The 27,652-nt window shown below is 36.6% G+C and overlaps 1 protein-coding gene across 1 annotated transcript in view; it reads right to left on the bottom strand.

Annotated features, from left to right (window-relative positions):
• The window catches only part of Zpld1 (zona pellucida like domain containing 1), a 38,553-nt gene extending 18,815 nt beyond the window's left edge, over positions 1–19,738 (bottom strand). The window contains exons 1-3 of the mRNA XM_028760328.1: positions 19,633–19,738; positions 4,338–4,558; positions 1,059–1,240 (exon numbers count right to left, since the gene is read on the bottom strand). Coding sequence (XP_028616161.1) covers positions 1,059–1,240; positions 4,338–4,558; positions 19,633–19,738 — 509 coding nt within the window. The remainder of the gene's footprint in view (positions 1–1,058; positions 1,241–4,337; positions 4,559–19,632) is intronic.
• Positions 19,739–27,652: the final 7,914 nt, after the last annotated feature.

Raw genomic sequence — 27,652 nt, 5'->3', positions numbered from 1 at the left:
AAGATTTGCCTTTGACTGAGGTAGATACCATCAATGTGCTATGAAAAACTTCTCTACCTTTAATTCTAAAACAAAAAGTAGCTTCCACATGCTCATGTACTAAGATTAAACAATAACTAGAACCTTATAATACAAAATGTCAAAACAATGAGAAAAACTTTTCATCCAGTTATTCCTTTTGTCAAAAATAATCGACAAATTTAGGTGATTATGTTATGGACATATTGTGTCTTCATGTGTGTATTTTGGAAATGATAAATAAAGACATAGATATATTCCTTAGCTTCACTCTTTGTCTAGAATTCCTTGGACCTGTGTCATGCTGTCCTCCTCCCTTCTGCAAAAGTTATAGGAATTCAGAATCCGAAGCTTTGGAATCCAATAGTGAAGGAAAGTGACAGTTGGGTCAAGCAGGAACCAGCAATACAGTGATCAGGCACCTTATGCCTTGGAGACACTACAACACTTCAGAACTACATAAGCACCCATGGCTTTTGTGCAAAGGAATTAAGAATAATGCTAAATAGATAGATCATAAATACATAAATAGATGATAGATAGATAGATAGATAGATAGATAGTAGATGGTAGATGATGATACATAGATAGATGATAGATAGATAGATTGATTGGTTTATAATAGAAAATAGATGATAGATGATAGATAGATAGATAGATAGATAGATAGATAGATAGATAGATAGATGATGGATGGATAGATAGATTGATAGATGGATAGATGGATAAACAGAGATAGAAGAGAGATGATAGAGATTATTTGAGAGGAGATAGATGATGATGAAAAATAGATATAAATATATTGACTAATAGGTGATAGATGATAGAAAGAAAGAACGAAAGAACAAAAGAAAGGAAGGAAGGAAGGAAGGAAGGAAGGAAGGAAGATGGATGGATGGATAATAGATAGTAGATAGATGATAGATAGCTGAGTCAATACTGTGCTCCATTACATGGTTTTAGTCTGACTACAAGTCCATCAAAAATAAGAAGTAAGCAGAAAGACAATATGGGATAAAAAAGAATAAACATGAACTCACGAAGCAAGCTGCGTGTTATTAACCAGGTATTCCAATGGATAACTACAACTAAATTTGTAAAGGAGCCCAGGAAGATAGCTGATAACTGTTGGCGGGTCTGGAGTATCAATATATCCAGAAATATTTCCTATTTGTACTGAGGTTGCATTTCCAGAAGCACCAACACCAGGAATTGTGGACACCTATTAGAATAGCAGACCAAGTTCAATAATTAAATATTTACATATGCAAATATATATACTTTACATGCAAATAACACATTATGATAGTCTATTTCTCATTTTGGTTTCATTGAAACCTACTATAGACTTGAAATTATACGTATTTTATAAAATTTATAAGTGACAATGTGTCTTTTAAACTCAATGGAACTTTATGTGTACCACAGACACTTGACTCCTACTTATTTCATAAGAAAGGAAAAATAAGATATACAGAAGTTGACAGTTAATTTTTAAAAACCTCATTGATAAATTCCAATGTCTTGGGTTACTTAAAAGATTTGTTTTGACTCTGTTTAACATCTTAGTTTTGTAGCTCCAGACTTTTTCCACACTGTTAACTATTGTTGCTGTTGCTATATGGCTGTCGCTGTTGCTGTTGTTGCTGTTGTTATGTGCATGTGGCATGAAGGCCATGACACACTGGTGGGGTTCATGGAACAACATTGTGTAGTTGAATTTTTCCTTCAACCTTTCTGTGGTTCTTTCACTAGAATGCAGATCTCCGGTCTCCACCTGCTGAACCATCTCACCAGCCTACTTAGATTTCCACACTGGATACAATACCCCTGCACCAAAGCTCTCCTTGCTCTGACCTTTGAGCATATTACTTCAGCCCTTTCTCTCCTTTTCACCTCATCAGTACCTGTTACCTGTTTAAAACACTGCATCTTACCCAGAAAGCCTCCCAAATTAGTCACATGCATTTATTCTCTTTGTATCACATGGTTACCCTGCTTGATTTGTATACCCTCTGTCATCCTCAGAGCATCTGGTGGACAGGAACCGCCTGGTCTTACATTTGTGTCTTCAAGGCAACATCGTGTTATTATGTGAGTCTAACACATAATTTTGAACAAATAAATACAAGTGCTAAGTTTACCAAGGATTTGACTTTCCAGTGTTTTCTTTGGAGTATCATGGAATTCCCATTCTCAAACAAATTTCAAGGAGACTATGAACTCCCAGAAGTTCTAGGGAATGTTCCTTATATTTGTGTTTTCCTAACATTGCTTAGCTTTCCCTGTGATCTCAAATCCTACTAAAACTGGAACACAATCATCTTAGGAATAATGTTTGTGATTTTCATGAGAATAAGGAAGGACACCATTGTTCTCTCACCAGGCCATACATCACACAGCACTCACTGAGTACTTTGAGGGGATGTTTTTGAGATAAGTAATATTAGACATTCAATAATAGAATAAAGTCTATATGCATGAGCCTAACGAGATAAAGGTAGAGCTAAGGCAAATATCTAGCTCATGCATGAGGCAAAAATCGGTAGGAAGAGAACACTTGTTTTAGAACTAACCCTGTGACATAGTAAACTTTTTGTTTTGAAGGAATGTCCTCCAAAGCTACTGACATCCAATGTAAAATACAAAAATTAAGAAAGTCTTCTCTTCCTTCAACCATTTGTTTAACTTACTAGATGAGGATGTCAGTTCAGTGAGTCTCTCTCCCTCTCCCTCTCCCTCTCCCTCTCCCTCTCCCTCCCCCCCATCTCTCTCACACACACACACACTTTTTGTACTAGGTGAGTATATAATTCTGTGAATTACATACACACACATTTACACATACTTTTCTTACTAGGTTAGAATGTCAATTCTGTGGCACACGCACACACACACACACATCACTTTTTAAAACCACCAGCTTTTGCCCCATTCCCGGAGCTGGGAGCTGAGAACCAAACTCGGGGCCTTGTGCTGAGCTAAATCCCCAATCCACAAACTTTTTAAATGTGAAAAGCACACATGTGCAGAATAGTATTTCCCCTGACTTTTCTTCTGGATTATAGTCTATCCAGTAAGGCAACATTGACTTCAATCTATGACAGTGAGGCTTTGAAACATGACAGGAGGAAGGGAGATTCTGCTGGTCCCTACCTGTGCTCTCACCAATAGGAAACAAAGAATACAATAATCAGCTAACCACCTTCACCTTTAGGCCTGCTTCATAACCTCTGTGAACACAACTCAGAGAGATGAATAAACGTTTTTAATAAAAAGAGTAAACAATGCACAGTCTGCAGGCTTAGAAATGGTCATGGGCACAATATTCTAACTGCCCTTTGAGATAAGATAAAGAAGGAGATTCAAATAAATCTCTTTTCTCTCTTCTAGCCTCCACCAAATCCTAGAAACCATGCCCAGGGAATAATCATGTCTTCCTTTTTCATCTGTAGAAATAATTTTTAAAGACTGAAAGTCATTTTTTTCTTCTTTTAATGCATTGGGGAATTGTGTGTATTATACCACTTTAGTTAAGATTTATTGATGATATTTGAGAAAGTTCAATAAAACATAGTAAAATGTAATAGAATTAATGCTCCCACCAGATATTTTTAATTTCAATTAATTTCATTCCCTTGAGTGTCAATTTTTTTTCTTTACTTCTATCTTTGGTGAGTGAATTCATAAAATGGTGAATGATATTAATTATGAATTCTCAGTCAGAGTAAAAATACTCAAAGCATTACTTTGGTTGTCAAAATAACTGGAAAGGGGTGCTTCCAGAATACTACGGGTAAAACTGGGTATAATGAGTGTTTTGTAAATGTAATGGGCAGTCCTACACCACGGAGCACTTCACACAAGAAACAACCTTCTTTTACACAATATTGATGACAATCAATTAAGGGTAAACATGAAAAAAAAAGTTCAGGATTCCTATTCTATCTTCAATCTCTCTTACTGAATGAGATCATAAGATCTAGATCACAGCAAAGGAACAAAAATCATTCTTATGATCTGATGTGCCATAGAAGCATAAAGAATATGGCCCGTTGTTAGAGATGTCCATCAACGTCAGTCTAACAGAATGATGCTTAGAGGACCGTAGATGGCTACATGTATCTCCCCAGCTAAGCTCCTATCAACAGAACCATTATCAGAAGACAGAATTATGTATTTGGGAGTACAAACTTCAAGCAGGCAAAAGAAAATGATTTGTTTGGCTTTATTGGAACTTTTTTCCTGACGAAACAGGAAAACAGGAGCTTGTTTATTTATGACCTCAGGTGTAGCACAGGATTTCATAGTAATCTTACCACTAAATTGTTTCCACAACCCTCCAAGGTGCTGAGATTAATGATGAAAATGACCACTGCTGGAAAGGTGTTGTTATTGATGAAGCCCCTGCAGTGGGAATCCCCATGCCTTCCATTCAGTGCCAGATCTGTTTCAGAATATCCCGAGAAAAGGACCGTGCAAAAATTAATCTTCATCGTAATGGCCTGCACTCCACAGTAGACACTGATGTCTCTTTCCGCTGAAACAAAAAAACACATAAAAGCAGAAGTCAGTCATAAAAGGACAGTAGAGAGCAGGTGAATGACTTAAGTGTTCTCTTCCTTATTTACCATCTCCTTTGTATAACTCATTTCTAGTCCTGATCCAGTGTGCAGGTTATTAAGAATAGTAGTCATTGATTTAGTACATAATGGGAGATTTTGGACACATTGAGTGTCACCTCTGTTTCCTTGAGCCTGCTGTTCAAAGAATATATATGCGATGCCAGTCTACAACTGTTGAATGACAGGAGAACTGAGTGGAGAAAATCAAGTTACTGAGAAAATTTAGAACCAAAGTAACTAAATTATTCAAATTTCCTGTCTAGAGTGAGGTGGTACAAACGATCTGTTTTCTCAAGAGAAAGGAAGAAGTTAAAACCTACCCTCTACCAAATTATTCAGTGCCTTTGGTGTCTCATCCTATCCAGGACATGGAAACAAAACCCACTTTGAATAGCATCATTTTACTTAGTATATAGTAAAGCACTATCAGAGAAAGAAAATGAAATATAGTGTGCTGATACTGTGTACAAAATGCATAGCTTGCTTTAAGAGAAAGGTGCCAGTGATACTGCATGCATTAGCTAGGCGCAGAAAAGCAAAATATAATTTGCATGGTTCTCCATGCCTCTGTGATTTATCAGGAAACATTCTCGACATGAGCACATGCATAAACACATACACATGTGCATGCACGCATGCAGGCGCGTGCACAGACACACAGCAAGAGAGAGAGTTTTCATATCTCTAGCTGTTTTCCTACAAATAATAAAGTGCGTAGAAAAAGGAGAGTTCAGCGGATAAGTAATGCCTAGCAGCAGATTTCACTTTTGCTGGGTTGTGTCCCATCCCAGGAAACAATATAGCAAAGTTCCAACCTCTCATGCTCCAGGCTTTATTAGAAAATGGGATTGCTACAAATTTAATTAGTTGAGTGACGATGAGGTCACTGCGGTAAAGTGAGCTCCAGCTGGAGATGACAGATGCCGTTAGAGGATGCAGGAAGAACAGGAGCTGACGGTGGAAAGTAGAATGATGTGTCTGGAAGCCACAATGGACCCGGACTGAACATCATCACAGGCTAAAGAGGGACCTGAAAGAATGCTTTGCAGACTCTTGAAAGGAACCCACCCTGATGTTGAGTCTCTAGCCTTCAGAACTGTGAGATAATCATCCATGGTTTTAATTGACTTTGTGAGACAATATGTGTCCACTGTTTTAAATCATTTTCTGGGCGGTACTTTGCTATATAATTACTAGGAAATGAGTACCGTACATTCATTACTTCTAACGTGGATTCCCAGTAAGATGAAGAATCAAATCAGGCATCAAATTTACAAAATGTGGAAACAAACAAAGCTGATTTTACCACTTGGATAAATTACCTTGATTATTTAAAATGAAAAAAAAAAAAACCTTAAACCAAGTAAAATAGTTTTGACATGTGATAAAGAATGTTCATCTAAGAATTATGTAAATCTCATTCGATATACTAAGCAAAGAATTTGCTTGAGTCACTCAGTCTTCTTAACAATGTCAGTAGATCACAGGAGTGATCACAGGACTCTGTTTATTGTCATGTATGTTCTTTAATTATCTGGGTTTATTGTCTTGCTTGTTCCTTGAATATTTGCATCTATTGTATTGCTAGTTCCTTCACCTAGAACTGACCTTAATACTACTTGCATGTAATTTAAGCAGTATAAAGGCAAAAAAGGAGGAGGAGGGATGGGATAGGGGATTAATGGGGGGGAGGGGGAGTAGGGAAGGGGGATGGCATCTGAAATGTAAATGAATAAAATTTCAAATAAAAAAAGGAAAAAAATAATGTCTCTAGTAGTTATTTTAAAAATATGATTCTCTATACTTTTTTACAAGTAAAATATACTGTATTTTGAGAATGTGAATAAGTCAATATGGAAGTTTGCATGTTTGATTATAATTTCAAACTCATTTCAATTATATGGAATAACCAAAAATCTTTTTGTGGACAAAAGGAAAATAGAAGACTAGGTGTATGACAAAATCCTAATAATCCATTCAGGGAAGTAAAAATGAAATTAAGGAAGGTATGCTTTGTTGCCATGGAAGATAATAAATACACTTAAATTGGGGAATAGACCTACTCAACATTAACCATTTAAATGTAACCACAATTTTTAAATGTTCCTCTTCCTTAGAATAAAATAGTTCATTTTAAAGAAATTCATTGAGTATCTATAAACTATGTTTGCTCCCCTTCATTTGGTGCACTATTAATTCAGCGATATCAACTTCTTATTTACAGCCTAAAAAGTTGGCTCTTTCTTTTCTTATTATTTATTCTTTAATCTTTTTTTACAGTCCAGACTTTATGCCCATCCTGGTCTGCACTCTGACTGTTCCTCATCCCATAACTCCTCACCCCACCCCAACCCCCATCTCCACGAGAATGTCCCCACCCCCACACACACACCCTAGCAGACCTCCCCACTCCCTGGGGCCTCAAATCTCTCCAGGGCTAGGTACATTTTCTCTCACTGAGGCCAGACTCAGAAATCCTCTGCTGTATATGTGTTGGGGGCCTCATATCAGCTGGTGTATGCTGCCTGGTTGGTGATCCAGTGTCTGAGAGATCTCAGGGGTGCAGGTTAGTTGAGACGGATGGTCTTCCTATGGTCTCCTAACTCCTCAGCTTCTTCCTGCTTTTCCCTAATTCAACCACAGAAGTCAGCAGCTTCTGTCCATTGGTTGAGTCTAAGTATCTGCATCTGACTCTTTCAGCTGCTGTTGGGCCTCTAGGAGGGCAGCCACTCTAGGCTTCTGTCTGTAAGCACACCATAACCTCAGTCATAGTGTCAGACCTTGGGGCCTCCCCTTGAGCTGAATCCCAATCTGGGCCTGTCACTGGAGCTCCTTTTCCTCAGGCTCTTCTCTAGTTTTGTCCCTTCAGTTCCTTCAGACAGGAACAATCCTGGGTCAGAGTTTTTGACTATGGGGTGGCAACTCCAACCCCCCCACTTGATGCCCTTCTTATAGAGCCCACCTCCAGTAAAAAGTTGGTTCTTTCATTTAGGCCAAAGTTCATACATCAAATAAGTCTGCAAGATACTCCTTCACCTGCCGCACTCTGCATCCTCCTCTTGTACCATGCCTGCTCCTTACATTCATTAAACAAAATGGTGCTTATTTATTTAAAAGGATTACACTGATTGATAGATGCCAGAATATGTTTACCTCCTGGGACAGAAGGTTTCTGTCACACGAGCATAAAGAATATTTGGAGGAGTTATGATGAGTGATCTGACAGGGAGATGTATAAATGTATCCCAGGTCAAAAAATGTCAAGATTTCAAATTGTATCCTCAAGACTGGCACATCTCACTACATATGCTTTAATACTCAACAAGGTACTATCTCTTCCCATACCCAAACTTTATCTGAGTAACATCGGCTCACCCTTCAGATCTCAAATTTATTTCTTTACTCAGAAATTTCCCTGATCCCAAATACAAAGTATGTCACATTAGTTTTTGCTGTCATACAGCATTAAAATTATGCAATGCATTTTGATATTTGTCCAATAAACTGTATGTCCCAGAGGTACCAAACCTATTATACTCACTAAGGTGCTCTGGAGAGTATTTAATTAATTATATAAGGCATTGGAGCAATAGACTGCACTGGGGATTTTAAAAGCAGTAGTCTTGTTTATCTCAATTTATTCAGAAAAGCAGGCACAATATCATGACTCACAGAAAGATTGGACACGGTGGGTGAGGGATGACAGACAGAGCCAAAGTAGCCCAGATGAGATCACTGTGAATAGCTTCCTGGAGAAGATGGCATTGAGTATAGTTTTGAAGGAGATAGCCATGCAAAAATAAAAGAATGAAACACATAAAAAACCAGAGGGATTGTGTGAGTAAAGAAATAAATTCTGAGAGTTTGGAATGCAGGAAGTTCCATTTTCATCATGATTTTAAAATACAAAGCAGAACAAGCACCACGAAATGAAGCCATGTGGCAAGCACAGTTAAGATCTGGGCAACCTTTACATATAAAATGGTCCATCTCTTTGCCACAACAAAATGTCTACCTAAAAGTTAAGTAGAATACTCAACTATTCATGAGTCCATTCTGAGTTTGATTTATGCTCAATGCACAGGTATGACTGCATTACTTTGTATATTGAAAATATACTAAAGAGAAGTACACATTGATATACATGTCCAAAGAGGCAGGTTTCCTTTCCTTGACTTAAGCCAGCCAGAGTCTTCAACTTCAGCACCTCTATTTGAGGGGATTAATTGCTGCTTAGATTTCACCTTAGCAGATGGAAAGGATTTCTGTGTCCAGATGTTTAAGCTTGTTTCCATTTTCTGCTTTACTACCAAAGTCTTGTAACCCTGCAGTGGAGCTGAATTTGCTACAAGCTGATTCCACTTCAAGATATGGTAACAAATTAAAGGACTTTTGCAGAGGAAGAAAGGAAATCTGTTCAAATCCATTCTCTGATGGTTTTCTAAAGACTTTCACTGTCCCTCAGAGAAACATATTTTTTTCCTTCTTTTTTTTTTTTTATTTATTCTGGTTGTAGATACTAAAGACATCCATTCAGCTCAACTTTCCCATTTGGGAAGCTTTGAGACAGAGAACAAAAAGATACTTCAAATTGCCAATGGACAAAGGAAAGATATTTTTCCAGCTAGTGAATAACACTTGTTTTCATAACTAAGCTTCTTGGAAGCTTTGGCTGCCAGTGACTGGCCTGGATGACATTTATTTGCATGATATTTGAGTATTAATCCAATGATTGTGAGTTAATGACAAGAGCAAAACAGTGAAACAGTGATTTTCCCTAGGAGATGACTTCTAATGTTTTCTGTTTAAAGATGTCAAATGCATTTGAGCCACAGACCTGCTTATACAGTCTGTGTGTAGTTACAGTGTCAACAGGCCACTGTTTTTCATTGAGATCTTAGACAAGCTAAGCTTCTCATTAAAATATTGAAATACATATTAATAAATAATATTGGTTAAAAAAAACAAAGTTGCATATACTTCTCACCTATCATTTTGGCCATGCCTTAGCCTGGAACAGATTTGTTGAAGTCCTGCAAAGTATAAATGTACCATCACTCTGCTAACCATCTAACTCCTCCTGTATATGTATAAAAAATGTATCCTCATGGGAGTTCATAGACTATACTTACCATATGAATAAATTTACAGATATGATGGACCACAGTCTATTTGTGTGAATAAAGATATTATACAACCTCCTTCCCATGAGTACAATACCATTCCCTGAAAATGTAATTGCACTTTTGTCTCTAGACCCCACTTCCTAGTCACATGTTTGCAGGACATCATTTATGTATTGAATAAGTAGAGCTGCCTTTGTTATTTCTCTCAATGATCCCATAGTCAATTTGTGTTAATCCAGCAGCATACAATTGAAGCTACAAATTCTTAGCCTGTGACAGCCTAACTCCTTCTCAAACCATCTTAATCATTTTAGCTTGGAGATCTACACCACCTTTTAGTGCCTTTCAGAAAGCTTAACATTGTCAAACTATATTATTCAATTATAAGAACATGGTTCAGTGGAATTAATCACATTATCTATACACTTGTGTCTTCTGATACTAAGATAGCAATATCCTGAAATCTGGCTACACGTTTGTACTGATCATCACTGCAGAGCAGTGATTCAAATTGCTCATCTGAAAATGTAAGCATATCAAGAAAAGTTCTAGAGGTCAGTCTTTACTATATTTCTAAGTTGTAGGATACCCTAGAGTTGATCCAAAAAAACATCTCTTTTGTTCTAGACCAGAGGCTATTGGGCTTTATTGTATCCAAATTGAATGCTACCTTGTGTTATTAAAAGATTCAAAAGTACATCTGTCTTATACTTATTAAGCATCAGTCTTCACATCAGGGCAATGGTGCTCTTCTACTTGAAGAAGCTTGTGGATTGTGGTTGAATCAAGAAAAAAAATATGAGGGAAAAGGTCACTTACAACATGGCCTCCTGACATGGAAGCACTCTCTGAAAATCATCTACTACTGGTCTTGGCCAAGTCGATGTGTTTGGAAAGAGATCGTCAGTAAAAAGTGACATAATCTTAACTGTCTGAGGTTTAGAAGAAATTGATTAGGTGAAGGCATAAAGAACAGTGAGTGTCAATCACAATCAGGTGGGTTTTTTTGTTTTTTGGGGGGTTTTGTTTTGTTTTGTTTTGTTTGGGAGGTAGGGCTGACCACTTAATTGCTGAGTGAATTATTCCGTGAGGTAAAGGATTAAGGGACAGGTAGTCAAAAAGAAGAATACAACGATTATCAGATAGGAAAGAGCAAAACTTCTAACTGAACTATAAACTGTTCTCTTTATTAACAGCAAGCTCTCCTGTTACTCAGGAGAACATTCAAGTCAAAAAGAAAAATAATCTAATATCAGACAAAGCAGCATCAATGTTGTCTTTTGGTGTGACTACCTAGTTCTTATGTGCCCTGTTCTATAATGTTTTAAGAATGAGGCCATAAAATTGCTTTTATATTATATGTGAGTGGATATTTTATTTTCCAGTAGATTATAAACTTATCAGAGGTTCTAGTTTTTTCCCAGAGTGTCTAGAAATACTAGCAACTGTTTACCAATATATTTGTTGTGATTCTTTCAGAAATAACACTCATGGTTTCCAACTATTTATAGATTTATAATATAGATTTTAAGTTTCACAAACAAAAAAATATATATGGCAACCAATAGATCCACTTTGACTGTCCATACTACATTTCTATCTTTGCCAGCTGCTTGAGAATGTCTCTGTCTCCAGAGTTTCCAGTGAACATCACTTACCTTATTGGTAGCTATTATCTGACTTCACATTGAACAACTTAAACAGTATGAAAATAATGGGGGTTTGATATTTGTATATGTATTGTTTTTTAATTTTAAGTTTGTCTTGATAACTTGTTAACTTACCTTCCTTCTAATAATTTTAAAATAATTTTCTCTTCCCATTGACATGTTTGCTGAAGCCTGTCATCACTAATAGCAGCAAGTGTCAGATAGCCAGTCATGGAAAGAGATGGCACTCACATGATGGCTTCCATACATAAAAGCCAGCAAGGCCATCATGAACTCTCTACGTGTCACTTTATGGGATAAAAAGGGTGAATTATTGAAGAAACTCATTAAAATACAGGTACTGGTGCATGTGGGTGTAAGTGGGGCCTGTACTTCTCATATCTCTCTCAGGCTCCCGGTGATGCTCATGTGAGGAGTCTCGCAGTCAATTCAGTTGCTAAGATACAGGTAATTATTTTGATTGGACAGAAACTCTAAGGATGATTTCATCTGGGAAAACTAAGCATGCTCACCAAACATGTATTGGTAGAATGCACAAGTGTACAAGACAGAAAGTACAAATATAAAAGCAGTAAGAAGAAACGTGCATGAGGGTGTGTGTGTGTGTGTGTGTGTGTGGTGTGTGCATGTACATTTCGGTCTGGCTCGACTTTCTGCTGCCTTGTGGAAGAGCCTAAGCCTGGCTCAAGTTTTGAGAAAAATCCCCCTCCCTATGCTCTGAGTTTATGTAAGCAAGAGGCTGAAGCAATAGAGTTGAGTTCTGCTTTAGCAAGACTTCCAGCCTGGTGTGTTTCTTTAGGGCCTTGACACTCACCATCCTGCTCAGCCCCGGAAACACACAGTGAGATCAGGACCACTCTCCTCTAGCCTGGACCTGCTGGCAAGGAGCCAACAGGCACACATGCATAATCCTTTCTTAGTCTCATGAGATATCTCATTTTGAATCTGAATGAAATCAAACAGCAGTAACAACCCACATGACAGAACTTTAAAAAGGACCAGTCTCCCTTTCTCATCTTTATACCTCATTTCACAAAGAACAGCAAAATATCCCACTTCAAAATACGATTGTACCTAGTGGAGTGGTGTTTCTGAAAGTGATGCTTTTAGCAAAGACGGTGCATTGCGGTCAAAGGATTGAAGAAAAGTGTCTACTCCCTGCCCACAGGGAACTCTGGGAGGGTTAGAGATGTGGATGTGGAGTGGATGGTCAACTGCAAGCAGATAGGGGCTCTGTATACTTCAGATGCAAGATTCATGCGACCACAATTACATATATATTCACAGGCTGATATATATGTGCTAAGAAGAAGTATTGTTGCAAAGTTGACAGCGTAAACAGAAGCCAGTTGACTGGAGAAGACAGAATGTTTTCAACACAATGAAAAGCTCATTAAAGTCTTATAGAAAATTTCATCTGGAAATTACTGACCTCCTGGACTGCAATAAATATTATAATACTAACTTGTGCCATCATCACAGGCTTTAAGAATAATTTATATAACATTTCTGTTTCTTCTATTCTAAAATAAAAGGGGTAGGTTTTCATACCATCCCTGCTTACAAATCCCAGCTCCTTGTCATTACCTAGAGAACAGATGTGTGTGTTTCTTTAACTCGTTTTTAAAGTTATATTTCCTTTCACAAAGTTTTTATATAAGTATGAGGCTTCAGTACTAAAACAGCAAGAAATCCTTAAGGGGTATTGATATTTCATCTACGCAAAATACCAGCAGCTGATGAAGAATTTAAAGTGGATTAGGGATTCAAGTTTCCTCTCTATATTGAACAGGTTTCTCACCACCTTATTTTTTCATGGCAACATCTGTTTCTCGTTAGCAAATGCAAGCTGCTGTTTCCTGGGCTTTCAGATATTCATGTGGCGTCTGAGGCAAACTTGAAGACTTATAATCACATTGGCTGCTATACTTTGTAGCCAGAGGAATCTGATAAATGTTTTAAGGAAGAAAACAAAAGGAGGGGGTGATCCAAGTGTTACTTTTACGATGGAAATGCAATTTTCATGTAGTAAATAAACTTGATATTAAAGAGGGGTGGACCCTGAATTATTCAGTTGCTGCTCTTGCTGACTAATTGCTAACTCCTCCATGATGCTGTACCACTGTCAATTAATAAGACTGTGACTGATGTTTAATGCCTGGTTTAGTTCTTCAGCCTCTTCTGTTTAATAATTATGGTCACAGGTACAAAGCAGGAAGCAGGCATCTTCTTGACAAACAGGAGACCAAAGTCCTGTCCCCAAGTAGGAAGGCAGGAGAATTGGCTATCTTTATCTTCACAGAGGACCAGACATAGTCCCTGAAATTATGATTCTACTCCCCGTTCCTCAAAAATGGAACATTGAACCAATTAAGCAAAGCCAAGCACAAAATGAACTCACTAATTCTACCCACTGAATGAGTGGTTCTCCATTTAATTTCTTGCAGGACACTCAGGTTCATTGAAATATTTGATAGACATTATCAGAAAAATGTTTTATTATCAACCAAATCTTGAAAAGGCTAAAAAAAATACTCATTATGTAGCTTTTTTCTTCTTTAATGAAGCAACATTTTACGTGTGATTCTACATCATAATGTCATCTTTTAAACTCGATATCCAAAGGCCACTGGAGGCCAGTGGCTTCAACATTTGATAGAACGAATATTAGCTTCTATATCACTGTTGACTGTTAACCTGATGTGATGGCTATTCCTGGTTGTCAACTTGACTACATCTGGAGTGGACTACAATCCAGAAATGGAAAGCACACCTGTGATCTAGATCTTGAGGCTGAAAACACAGGCTTCTGACCTAGAACTTGACATGGAGATCTTGAGGCATATTGGCAATGAAAAGCTTAGGCCCAGGCAAGGTAGTACATGCCTTTACTCGTAGGAGACTTAGGCAAGCAGATCTCAGGGACAAAGCAAGTTTCAGATCCAGGTATGGTGATACACACCTTTAAACTGGGCCACACGTTCTGCTGGAGGCCTATATAAATACATTGGAAAAAGGAAGACTTTTCTTTACCTGCTTGCACTTACTTACCAGCACATCTGTTAGAACCTACTTCCTCAGGATTCCAAATTATACAGAAGACCAGCTGAAACAACTAACCTTGTGGGACTGAGCAACTACTAGATTTTGGACTTCCCATTCATAGCTGTACATCTTTGTGTTTGTTGGACCACAGACTGTAAATCATTACAATAAATTCCCTTAACATATAGAGACAGTCTGTGATGCTAGAGAACACTAATTCTGTTTTTCTACTACAAAATGACATTTAAAAATGACTTTACTTGCTTGTTGCAAAAATACAAAAAGGATGTACCTAACAATATATAAAATCTGTTATTGTTATTAGTGCTATTTTAAGTAGAATGTCAAGTTAAAAGTTATGAAGCAACAACTTTCCTAGGGTTTAGTTCACCCTATGATACTTTCAGAACATAAGTGATCTAGTCCCCAGTGGTCTCTTTGGTTGTGCCTTTATCACTAAAAACTTCTTTACAAGGCTATAAATTTTGTCTAACATTTCCCCTCTACTCCCTTCTAAATCAGAGGCTGGTTCTAAAAGGTATCATTCAATCTCAAAGGACAGTGCTTTTATCTGTCTGTAAGGCTTAGTTTGTCCCAAAATAGCTTTTAGAATCTAAAAGTCACCTATGAGTTTAGTTTGAGAAGTGCACAAGTATCATTTTGGTAGTTCATAAGTCTGCTCCTTGTCACTAGCTAGGATAGCAAAGAGTTCACTACTTTTAAAATTAGTTGGTATTTCTTTAAGTTTTAACAAATTAGGACCATGGTAGCTATCTCCACCCCAGAATAAATGCCATGGAAATTAGAGAAAATAACTCCAATATCCTGAAAAAACAGAGGTTAGATAGGGCAGGATGATAATTCCCATCTTGTTTAACATTGTTCTGCATTTAGATGGTCCTCTCTCTCTTGCCAGACTCATTGCCATTCCATCTCAGTGCTTGGGATTGGAGTAGATCCCGGGCTCCTAATGACCCCAAGGAATATTCTGACTCAGAAACGAAAGCCAAAGGGCAATGAGCAATTAACTTTTAGGCTTTATTTGCGCACTCTGTTCCTTCTGCGAACAACCTGCAAACCAAGAAAGGATGTGATGCCTAAAAACCTAAAGCCTCTCCTGAGATTTCTGCTTTATTTGGGTTTAAGGAGGTTTTGTTCCTTTAATATAAATTTTCAATTTTAACCATGGGTGTGTGTGGGTGACTGTATAGACGTATGTATATTTGGAAAGTTCTGGCATCTATCACCCATGACAATGCTAGCATGTCTGAAACAAGAGATAATCAGTTCTCTCTGATGAAAACTATCGAAATTTTCTTCCTTACTCTTTTCAGAGGATTTACTTTAAATAACTTAGAATTGTATTTTCTGATCTCCTTAAAATATATGCAAATTCTCTAGAAAAAGGTAGATAGTATGTGGTTAACCCTTATGATCCAGAGATATATTTATATAAGGGGAGACAGAGACAGAGACAACAAACCATCCCTATCTTCTGCACACTGTGAGAAGGGTGAGGCTTACTTTTAGCACAAACCTGGCTTCAAATGTCAAGGCTCCTCCTGTTACAATATGAAAAGATAAATTTTCATCTGGATAAACCTGATAAATTAACACAAGAAGCCAATTACCAGGTAAAGTCAGAATACATGACTGGCAATACTGTCACAGTCTTATGCAAATGTCAGTCATTTTTTGTCTTAAAAACATATACTGTGGCTGTTTCACTTGGCTAGGTTAAGAGTGCAGAAATCTTTTAGTCTTTGCGCTCTACATGCTTTTGACATGATACACATGACATGCTGAGATTAATGCTTATTCAATGCCAAAAGTGTTTTCTTCTTTACTATGTAGGCACACTGGAGTTTTAGACCAGGAGAGTCTATTCTCAATAACAGTTTCTCAACACATGATTGTCCTTTTTAATGGAATAATGGACTCTAGAAGAAAGCAAAAACACATGGTCAGTTATTATTAATCACAAACCTACATTAGGTTCATTTGCCTTGTATAAATACAAATTTTGGTGCTTAGGATGAGGTAATGGATCCCACAACTACTCAAACTAGTTTTGTTATCAATTGTCAGTATATACTATTAACCATTATAAATGAATGTTTTAACATAGTTCTTCATTAAGCATAGAATAAATAAAATCTTTTGCTGTCCTAATTACTTTATGGCCAATCAACACATTTTATTCCACTTAGAGGGAAAGGGTGTGGCACTGGGTGAGTGGGACTGTGGGAAGGATCTTTGAGGAGTTGGGGGAGGAACAACCATGATCAGAATACAATGTATAAAAATTCCTTTTTTAAAAAAATAAAAGAGAAAATATATAAGCATAGAAGAAGAAGAAGAAGAAGAAGAAGAAGAAGAAGAAGAAGAAGAGGAGGAGGAGGAGGAGGAGGAAGAGGAGGAGGAGGAGGAGGAAGAGGAGGAGGAGGAGGAGGAGGAAGAGGAGGAGGAGGAAGAGGAGGAGGAGGAAGAGAAGGAGGAGGAGAAGAAGAAGAAGAAGAAGAAGAAGAAGAAGAAGAAGAAGAAGAAGAAGAAGAAGAAGAAGAAGAAGAAGAAGAAGGAAGAAAAAGAAAGAAGAAATGAGGAAGAGGAGGAGGAGGAGGAGGAAGAGGTGGAAGAGCAGGAAGACAAGGAAGAGGAAGAGGAAAAGGAGGAGGGAGATAGAATTACATCAGCCAGCCAGATTGTCTAGGCTGAACAATCTATTGAAGATGTGAAGCAGCCCCCTTACCTACCCAGGTAGGCCTGTCCAGACTACCTTACCAACGCCTCTGGTACCTCAGCTCTCACAAAGGCTATCTCTCACTGCCTGATTTGGGGAACACAATCAGTGTCTCAGCCCTTCTCTGTTTGTGTCTTTATTTTTGCTTCTTCCATAAATAAATAAATAAATAAATAAATAAATAAATAAATAAATAAATGCAGTTCTTACACTCATGGTTGCATCCCCTGCCTATAGCAGTCTATGTTCTCTTTCCCCATTATGTTACCCGTTTCCTCCTTAGTATTTCCAGACTCTGAGGAATTTTCATTGTGAGAGCTCAGGGCTCAGTATCCAAAAACACTTTTTCTTACATTTCTGTCTCAGGGGTACTCTTCTTTTTCCTTCATTGTAAAGATAATCTTAACATTAGCCTTTTAAAAAAAAACTGCCGTACTTATTTATGCTCACCCCCATTTCCTGCTCACACTCAAAGGAGAGACACAGTTCTCAGCCTTCACTTTGGACATCCCTTCTCAGACCTGGGTCTGAACTTCCTGCCAGGAGAGAGACAAAACCACTCTCCATTCTTGAGAAAGTTTTCTAACCCATTATTTCCAGACCCCAACTCTCTGTTTAAATCTCACAGTGTTTTTGTTTTTGTTTTGTTTTTTCCACATTAGTTAACAGCATCAACACCAGTTGCCCGCAGGCAAAACACCATCTAGCCTTCCCTTTCTCTCTCAAATCAAATCAATCTCATGCTCTGCTGAGTCCAATACAAACATTTCTCTTAACAAAGATGTCTCCTTCTATTACTCCCACTGCCAGGAGCTTCATAATCTTTCTCTCTACCTGCAGTTTTCTCTAACTTGACTCTTTTTCAAACATGTCTTCATAAAACAAAACAGACCATATAACACCTGTCAAAAATCATGTTAAAATGGATTCAGTATATCGTTTCTGCCTACGAAATAAAGTAAGAACACTTCCCTTACATAATAAAACAGAGAATATTCATGCCAAAACAATTGAACATAATTTACTCAAAAGTGAAGCTTTAATTAGTTCTCAGGGTATGCAAGAAGAGCTTGCTGACAGCACCTCAGACTTGAGCTCAGCTGAACCCAGAGTGTCGGGATTCTATAGATTCTATAGTATAGAACAAATGACCAAATTAGAGGCAATTTGGCTGGGCATTAAAGCATATCAAAGAATTAATAAGTATGTTAGTTATATGCATAAAATTTAATGATTCTTAAACTTATTTCTATTAGATATGCATACCAAAGCATGAAAAATAAGTTTACCTTTAAATAGTTCAGAAATAGAAGTGGAAAGGAGAGATGGGACAAAAATTATAAATGGACATAGTGAATTGATCTGTATGACCCATTTGAGGGTGTGTATTTTTTCACTAATCTTACTTACGTGTAGGTTAGAAGTTACCCATACTAAAGGTGATTTTCAAAGAGAAGTCATTTGTGACACTCGATGCTATTAAAGCTTCACCTTCACACACTCTGCAGATTCACCTTTGAGCATTTGCCACAATGATTTTGCCTCAGGGAAGAAAAGCCCAGACAATAGATCTGAGTTTATGAAACCATTTGGCCACACTCCAGTCTTGATTCTGATGCAAAACTCTCACTTCAACAAATGAAACCATCCCCTGATTGCTCTATTCCAGTTTATTGCCTTCACATCTTCCAAAAATGGGAGTTTGGCAAGTATGAAGAATGCAGAAGCTTGCAGTGCACAGGATGGACTTGAAAAGTCATTTTCTGATTCTCTGATCTTAACTTTTTAAATATAGAGTGCAAATGATGCAACTCTAGCAAATGGATAATGATGCTCACACCAGGTGTAGAGTACCTCCTTATTATATGTGGCTTTATTAACCTGTAGGATTTACCCACTAATATGGCCAAAACTTCACAACTGTTATATTGATAGGTTTTTGTGAAATTCTTTAAAAAGTTGCAACCTGTGCAACTTTGATGGTGTCAGACATCATTGAAACAGTATTTTAGAAATATCACACAATATTTAACAATTATTTCAGTAAATATGACTCCTATATAAATATATTCACATGTAAAGACAATTTTAAAAGACTGAATTCATTAGCTGAAAAAAAATCATTGATTAGGCAAATATTTTGATAAAAATTCGATTCACAATGTATTGCCCACTGGCCAATATATTTCACATTTGTTATCAGTCATTATGATATTATTAACTTTGATGACCATTCTATATATGTTTATAAATTAAAATTCCAGAAACAAATCTCATCTTCCATTTGTTAATATCCACTTAATGTAAATAGATAGACCTCATTTTCTATATGTATTTAGATGATTGACTATTCACGTACAACTGTTCTTTCCAGAAGTAATTAGACAGTAGATGAAGGTCAGACTCACCAGGAAATCTGCTGTGTAGGTTGGCATCACAGTTGTAACTGTTGAACTGAGCAGACCCTGGAAATACTCTAATCGCTAGAAGGACCAGCAACCATATTCGTTCCATGGCAAACCTAAGAAAGAGTAACAACCATGTACATATCACCAACATCACTCTTTCTTACTGAAAAGACTAAGGCAGATCTCAGTGTTTTGTTAAGCAACTTATGGCTATACAGTCAAAGACCAGAGTCCATAAACAGTAGTCACAAAGTATGAGGTCAGGTTTTTTGTGATACAAGATTATTTCATTTCTCTGACCTCAGTTTGATAATGGTAAAAATGTTGTTGTTGTACTAGGGAACTGATTCTAAATCAAATGAAGCATGAAAAAGAAAAAAAAATGTAAATAGGATGAACTCAACCCACTATCTAGCCAGTTCACAAATTTAGAGGTAGCAGCACATGTATGATATCAGTGCACAGTCTAGTGTATTCAAGCATTCAGTGCACTATTCTGAGAATATTATCAATGACCAAATAACATCAGAAATTTTCCTTCTTTCAACAAAGCAATTCTAGACTATGGCATTGTCTCAAAAATCAATGGTTTGTGTAATTCTTTCTTGGGAAACAGAGAAATGAAGCAAAAGACTAGGAAAGCTGAATGTGTGTGAGTAACACTGTAGTTGCTCCAATGAATGCTTGCTCTTTAATGGGATATGAAGACTAATAGCTTTGCACAAAAACACTGAATTCCTAGGATAAAGTAAAGGAAGTTGTTCTGTAAGATGTCAATGTGGGTTTGGAAAATAAATGGGCATTGACTGAATGTTCAATAATGTTTTCTTGGATGAGCTTTTATTGGCCTGATGAAGTTAAAATGGCTTCCAGAAATGTTCAATTTATTCCCACAGTATAGTTTGTACACTGAAAAGACAGGGAGGGAGCAGGGGGAGAAAAAAAAACATCATTTCAGTTAGTGGTTTGTGACTACACATAGAAGGCACACACACAAAAAAATAAAAAGCATAAATGTTTACTCAATCAAGTACATTTTAAAAGCTTGGGCTTTGGGGGCAAAAACGATGTTTGAACTGCCTTTAAAGATCTGCCTTGTATGATTTACTAAGTCTTCAATAAAGGGAAGGAAATGTGCCTCTCTTTTGAAACATCATTTTAGAACAAAAAGTTTATGGTGAACAGAGTCACTTTGGTGAGGATGTGGGGAAGCAAGGTATGACTTTACTCTCAAAAATAGACTGAACAAATAATTCAACAGGAGCATCCTTCCTTTGGTGTTACCACATCTCAGTCACATGCCTCCTCATGACTTCCGTAAGAACAATTCTTCTAATTCCTTGTGATACGTCATAAACAAAGGGCTCACAGGAATAGCTGCCCCACACCCTGGGTTTTACTGGCCACGTCTACATTACCACAGTCTAGGTCCTCAAGGTACTTAAAATAGAACAGAACAAGCCTGTTCTTTCTTAGGCTCTTGAAGATGACTGGGAAAACGAACAGGGCATTCTCAGTGGGATGCTGCACTGCCACACCCTTACTACCATTGATCCTATTAAGCCCCCAAAAGTACTGGAAACTCTTAACTCCAGACTGTTTTCTCCACCCCCCTCCTGCCAAAAAAATAGTGTGGCTGATAGGTCCATAGCCAGGAATTTTATCTTGTTAGATTATTTTTATTAGACTGAAACAACATCAACCTTTTGTTTTTCAGAAGCAAAGCACAACCTCCCAAGCACGGACTCTACTCGTGAGTGTGGCAAATTTTCACCTGTACTGTCTCATTTAAATTCCTTTAATAAGTAGATGAGGTCAGGATTATCACTTTAAGTATAGAAGAAAAAAACTGAGTCTTGGGGAGTTTAACTGACATGAGAAACTAGTGAATGAATTACAATTTGAGAAAAAATAAATAAATTATAAAAAAATAATTTATGAAAAAAAAAGAAAATGCAATTCCATTCCCACAGTTGGGTTTACAGTGTTTTCTTACAGCAAGCTGGCTGGCTGCACACGCTATGGAAGTATCAACAGTTAATGAATAAGTCAGCTACCATTCTCATTTCCGCTCAGGATTGTTGACTGTTTCCTTTATGTTTTCAAAGTTTGTAATATTTAACAGATCTTTCCTTCTGTGAATTAATAAACAAATGTTGTCTTAGTGATAAAAGTTTGAAAACAGATACAAGCTTTTTGAGGGAGGCACCCTCCCCTCGCTCTGGAAAAAAAAACATTAAAAACTTTGTATTTTTAAAAATGGATGAATACTCCAGCAAATTGGACCAGACTACCAAGGGCAGTAGTAAAATATGTGTCATTTTAAAACCAAGGTGCTGGTCTTCAAACCTTATTTTCCCTAAATTCTAAATACACAGAAAGCTTTGAGATTACACTTCAGAGTCACCACATACTGCTTTACTTGCAATAGTCAGAAACTGTAGTACTGCACATATGTAACCCTAGAAATCAGGAGACTGTAGAGGTAAAATCATCATCAATTCAAGGCTAGCCCAAGCTACATAATAAGACTTTGTTTCAAAAAGCCAAGAAAAAGAGAAAGAAGTTGTAAACATCAACTAAACAAAAGCACCCTGATATTTCTGACACTGTATTAATAGGTATTAACAACACAAAAGAAGCCTTATGCTGAATGAATTGTTTTCCCACATATCAATATTTACATTATTACAATTTTCTTTTAAAATAGGAAGTTCTTTAAAGATTTGCTTTCTACTTTGCCTTATTTAGGATTAAATTTGAAATGAAAAATGAAATAAAATCTTGCCTCTCATTTAACTTTATACACACTGATACCATTATTTCATAAACACCATTTCCAGATATCATTATAATATCATAGTTTAAAACTTATTTTTCTTTCAACTTGGTATGTTCTAAACATAGAGTTTTGCTTACTATTCAGCTACTAGTAGAGATCTGGTTTTACACATGCACAAGACTTTAATTGAGTTACACAGGGTCACAGACTTAGCAAATGGCAGTTGAGAATTTAGAATTCAACTTGACCTTACAATGTTTCCACTATAGTTTGATTTCGTTTGGGTTTGTTCTATAAATATAATTAATGTCCTGCTACTTTACAAAAAATAAATTATATTAATAATGTATGCTTATATGTGCCCTGAGCAAAATGATTCTGATGATTGAGGCAAAACATTTCTTAATATCTACATAATTTCCGTAACACTATTCCATTTAGTCAGTGAGAGCATGAAGAATATTATTCTTTCTGCAAATTGACTTACTGAAAGCACAAATGGGTTGTAAGGACTGACTGTGTACTAGAATGTTTTAAGCACTTCGTACATACATTTGGTATAACCAAATGTGCAATTTATTCTCTTTATTCTTGGGGGAAAGAAAATAAAGAATTTGAATTGTTATAAAACCGGCTCAAGGCTAAACATCCAGCTTGTAGCAGGATTTATTCTCAAAGACTTTAGAAACTACAGCAGTCACTATGTAACATACAAGTCCAAAACACAACGCACATGGCACCAAATGAAATGAAAACAGACTATTCACAGAGTACACTTAATCAGTGTCATATTTTTCTTTTATTCATTTACCAACTAATTATTGAATATTTTCACATAACTCATGTTATAAAAGAAGCATAAGACAGCAATAAGAAAAAGTCTGCATAGGGTTTATATTTTAGTAAAAAAATTAAAGCAATCTATGAGTACAATATAAAATATGTACATGATTAACACTATGGGGTAAAAATAGACGAAGATCGAGGAACGAGAAAGTGGGGATAGTGTGCTGAAAGTGAATGTGGTGTCGTCAGAGATACACCATCAGTCCAGATGAGCAGCTCCAAGTTACAAACAGCTAGTATCTAACTAATACTTCTTTTTTTCTACTTAAGTAGTGCCCAAATTAAAAAGAAAGACAACCTTTTTTAGTGCATGAATTATTCTCTAGGAATAACAGATACCTTGAAAAGCTGTATCAGTCTTTTTTAATATGAAAATGTGAATACCAAGTAGTGCCAAGAAAGATTAAGTAGTATCACCACCCCTGTGACATGAGGGGCTTTGCCACCACCAACACTCCTGAGACCTGTGGTGGGACCATAACCACCACCCCTGTGACCTGGCAACTGGGGGTTCAGGGGTGGTGGTGGTGGTAAAGGAATCGAACATGCCTGGAAATACTTTTGTCTATACCTAAGAAGTAACTTTGCAAAGACAAATGGGCACAGCAGCTTATCAAAGTCCATTCTTTCTAAATTGTATAAGCCTCCTATGTGCTAGATAATATTGCTGAAAAGAAAAGTGGAAAATGTAGCTAAATATAAATTTCTCAAATGAATAATCAGTCCAAATTTGGTGCTTTTTCACTAAGCTGTATCTGAGAGTTTGAAATGCACACACACACAGACACACACATGCACACACATAAAACAAGCACTTGCATCCACACAAACACACACACACACACATAGATGCATGCACACGCATAAAAACATGCATCTACAAACACACAAACATACATGCATGCACACACATAAAAACATGCATCTACAAACACACAAACATGCACACACACAATTCACAAAATCCTGCAGTGTCTTTTTCAGCATCACTGATGCCCAAGACATCTTTCCTGCCTTACTTTTTAGCTCTACCTTCCCTACTACACAAGTGTGCAGTCTCCAGCTGGCAGAGGAACATCCCAAAGTTTCTGCAACATCCATCATGGCCTCCTCCATAGGGAGCATCTTAAACAGTCCAGGCAACTTTACATTGGCTGGAAACCAATGTTTCCAGGGAAAGATAGGAGATAAATGTGTGTATTTCAACATATGTCAATGTTCGAGGTAAGGAAATGAAGAGCCACTCCCTTCTCAGAATAAAACCATCAGGACCTAGGTAAAGAGGCACTGATGCTTTCCAGGGAAGCTACTGTCTCGTTGAGTTATGAATCCTGCTGCTTCAATCTTCCCACTAGGAAAAAAAAGAATGTCTTGGCTCACCCTCCAAAATCACTGTTTTTAAAGTGCTGGAGTTGTAGAGACCATAATTTTTTAATAAAGAGAGATGGTTTTTGACAGAATGTCTACACTAAAGCTCTATATTGTTTATTTCTATTATGCTTGGACACTAGAGGCAACATATACATGAAAAGGAAAAGGAAAATATAAAACCTTCAACTGAAACATCCATTATAATGCACATATATATTCTTTAACATAAAGTGTCCTTGTCTTGCTAAACAAAGAATAAAACTCACCATGTAGTTTCAAAATCATGCCTCAAAGAAAAAGGGAAATCTGTGTTGCCATCAAGAACACATTGCAAAATTTTATGGTTCTGAAGCTGCTGATGTATATACCTCAAGGAAATAGGAAAGCTAAAGGCTGCTCCTATGAGAAAAACCTCTGCCGTATGATCTAGCACAAAGGGGGTGTTCATTTATTTATTTTTGCAATCTCCTTCATTTGTCTATCTGCTGAGGTTTTCCTCAAATCATCTAGTGATTAACTAATGCACAGTATTTGGTTTAGGACATTTATTCTGTACCTTAGTTTTAGGGAAGTAACAGAACAGACAGATTGAATTAAATCACTTTAAAGGCTTTCTTTTCTTAATAATTCATCAAGTTCTTTTGTAAGATATTTGTATATTGTATTATTCTGAATGAGCTTTGAAGCCATGCTAGTTTATTGACTTCCTCCATCTTACATGGAGTATAATCATAACCAATTAATAATAGAATAATAATTTTTGTTAATTAGCATAAAGAATCACTTCCCTCTAATTAGAAAATAGACTATTAGTATGACTATTACAGAATTAAAATGTTTCTTTCTTAATAGAGATGATTTACAAAGTATTTACCAGAAGATACAACAAAGGGTTGTTGTGACAAGGATGCTATGATGAGCTGCCTATAACTAATTTCTTAATAATCAAAAATATATTTACGCCAACAGTTTTAAATGATTGAAATATAACTGCATGCCTTAGTTAACCCAGTTATGCACATATATTCTTTAACATAAAGTGTCCTTGTCTTGCTTAACAAGACTTCATAAATTTTTTTCACTATTTTAAATTTCTATACCAATTCATTCACTCTTTGTTTATTACAAGTACTTATCAAACATTTTTATTTAAGTTTAAGACGCAGAGTTTCTGAGATCCAATGATGAGCAAAGTAAGGCATGGTACTTAAATTCACAGAGTTCATAGACTAAAGAGTAGATCACCATCATACTAATAATCACACATGTGAGAAGATGCTTGCAAATATACTTTATAATGCTGTAAAGCAAACATAAAAGATCCTTTGGGAAAGTCTAATGGAATAGTGTCGTTTAGCTGGGAAGATCAGGAAAGGCTAATTTGAGGAATCTACTCTGATATTGAACTAAATGGTTGAAAGTTAGTCAGATTAAGACTGAAAATGCTCACTTTGAAAATTAATGCATATCAATGACTGTAAAATTCTAGAAGTAGAATTTAAACTTAAGATCTGGGAGGATGATTTGGGGGATTTATATATTTTATTGAGTATTGATCCTTAGAAATTTTAGAATGTATTTTCCAACATATCAGTGTATGCCCTGCGTCATACAACATGAATGTTGTTCTGGCAAGATGGCTTATCAGACAAAGGTACTTGCCACCAAACCTGACAACCTGAGTTTGATCCCAAGACATGCATGGTATAAGAAATCAGAATCTCACCCTTTTTTGACAATATGACATTGGGCAAGGGCAAGGAAGTAGGTTTCAGGCAAGAATCTGACATTAGGCTAGAACAAAGAAGTAATCTCAGGCAGGAACCTAAATATTAGGCTAGAACAAGGAAGTAGGATTCAGACATGAAAAGGACTCTGGGCTAGGACAGGGAAGTAGGCTCAGATACTTTGGTCATCCTGATAAGCCCTTAGAAACAGTGACCACAGGAGTGTTTACTTAACTGGGTTTAATGCCTTGCTTATTCTTTGACTATTTGTGTTTATTGTACTGCTTGTTCCTTGACTATTTGCATCTATTGTATTGCTAGACTTTCATCCTAGAACTGACCTCAATACATGCATGTAATTAAAATGGTATAAAAGCATAAAGGAGGAGGAGGAGGAGATAGAGGGTTCTAGGGAGGGGAAATGGGGAAAGGGGATGACATCAGTATTGTAAATAAATAAAATATACAATAATAAGAAAAAGAAATCAGAATCTTAAAACAATTACACTTAAAACAATCCACGTACCAACTGATAGCATGTACATATGTGTGTGCATGCTTATATGCATGTACACATGTGCACACATACATAAGTAAAAATACTGTTAAAATTTTACACTAGATGTAATTGGATGTGACAGTTACATTGAAATTAAACTCAGTGACAGTGAATCAGCTTGAATTGTGTCCACATTTACATAGTAATGAACCCAGTAACTAGGACAATAGGAAGACTATTTATGTAGTTTGTGGTAATTGTGGTTAAATTTGTTGAGAGTAAATGCCAGAATGATGTGACAGGTGTTAATGTACACAGTATGTGTTTATGCTCTTACGAAGTTTGGGATCAAAGGCAAAATATTTGAGTTTCACCATCTTGTGTTAACAGTAGTAGAGATTCAAGATATTAACTTAGAACTACGTAACCTAGGTGCAATGAAAGATTCATTATTCAAAAAAAGTCTCACCATCATAAAATGTACTCTAGGCATCTAAAAGCTTTCCCATAGCTTCCAAGAGATATTCCCTGATACATTGTCTATTTCCTAGAATATGATATATATATATGTCACAATTACAAAAAAATTTGTATAAACCTAACATTGGGTTTGGATTCTGCCTCTCTTCTGTACTAATTATCAGTGTGATCTGGCAAAGTTACAAGATTAACTTATGTCCGTTACCTCAAGTATGACGTATGAGTCCACAGAATGGTGTCAATCTAAACAGAGACTTTAAACCTAGGAAGCTTTAGCAGCTGCAGGAGAAAAACCACCTATGCTCATTATACAAA

The sequence above is a fragment of the Grammomys surdaster genome, unplaced genomic scaffold, assembly GCF_004785775.1.
Source record: "Grammomys surdaster isolate TR1022 unplaced genomic scaffold, NIH_TR_1.0 126398, whole genome shotgun sequence".
Taxonomy (NCBI): domain Eukaryota; kingdom Metazoa; phylum Chordata; class Mammalia; order Rodentia; family Muridae; genus Grammomys; species Grammomys surdaster.
This window is presented reverse-complemented; position numbering and strand designations above follow the sequence as displayed.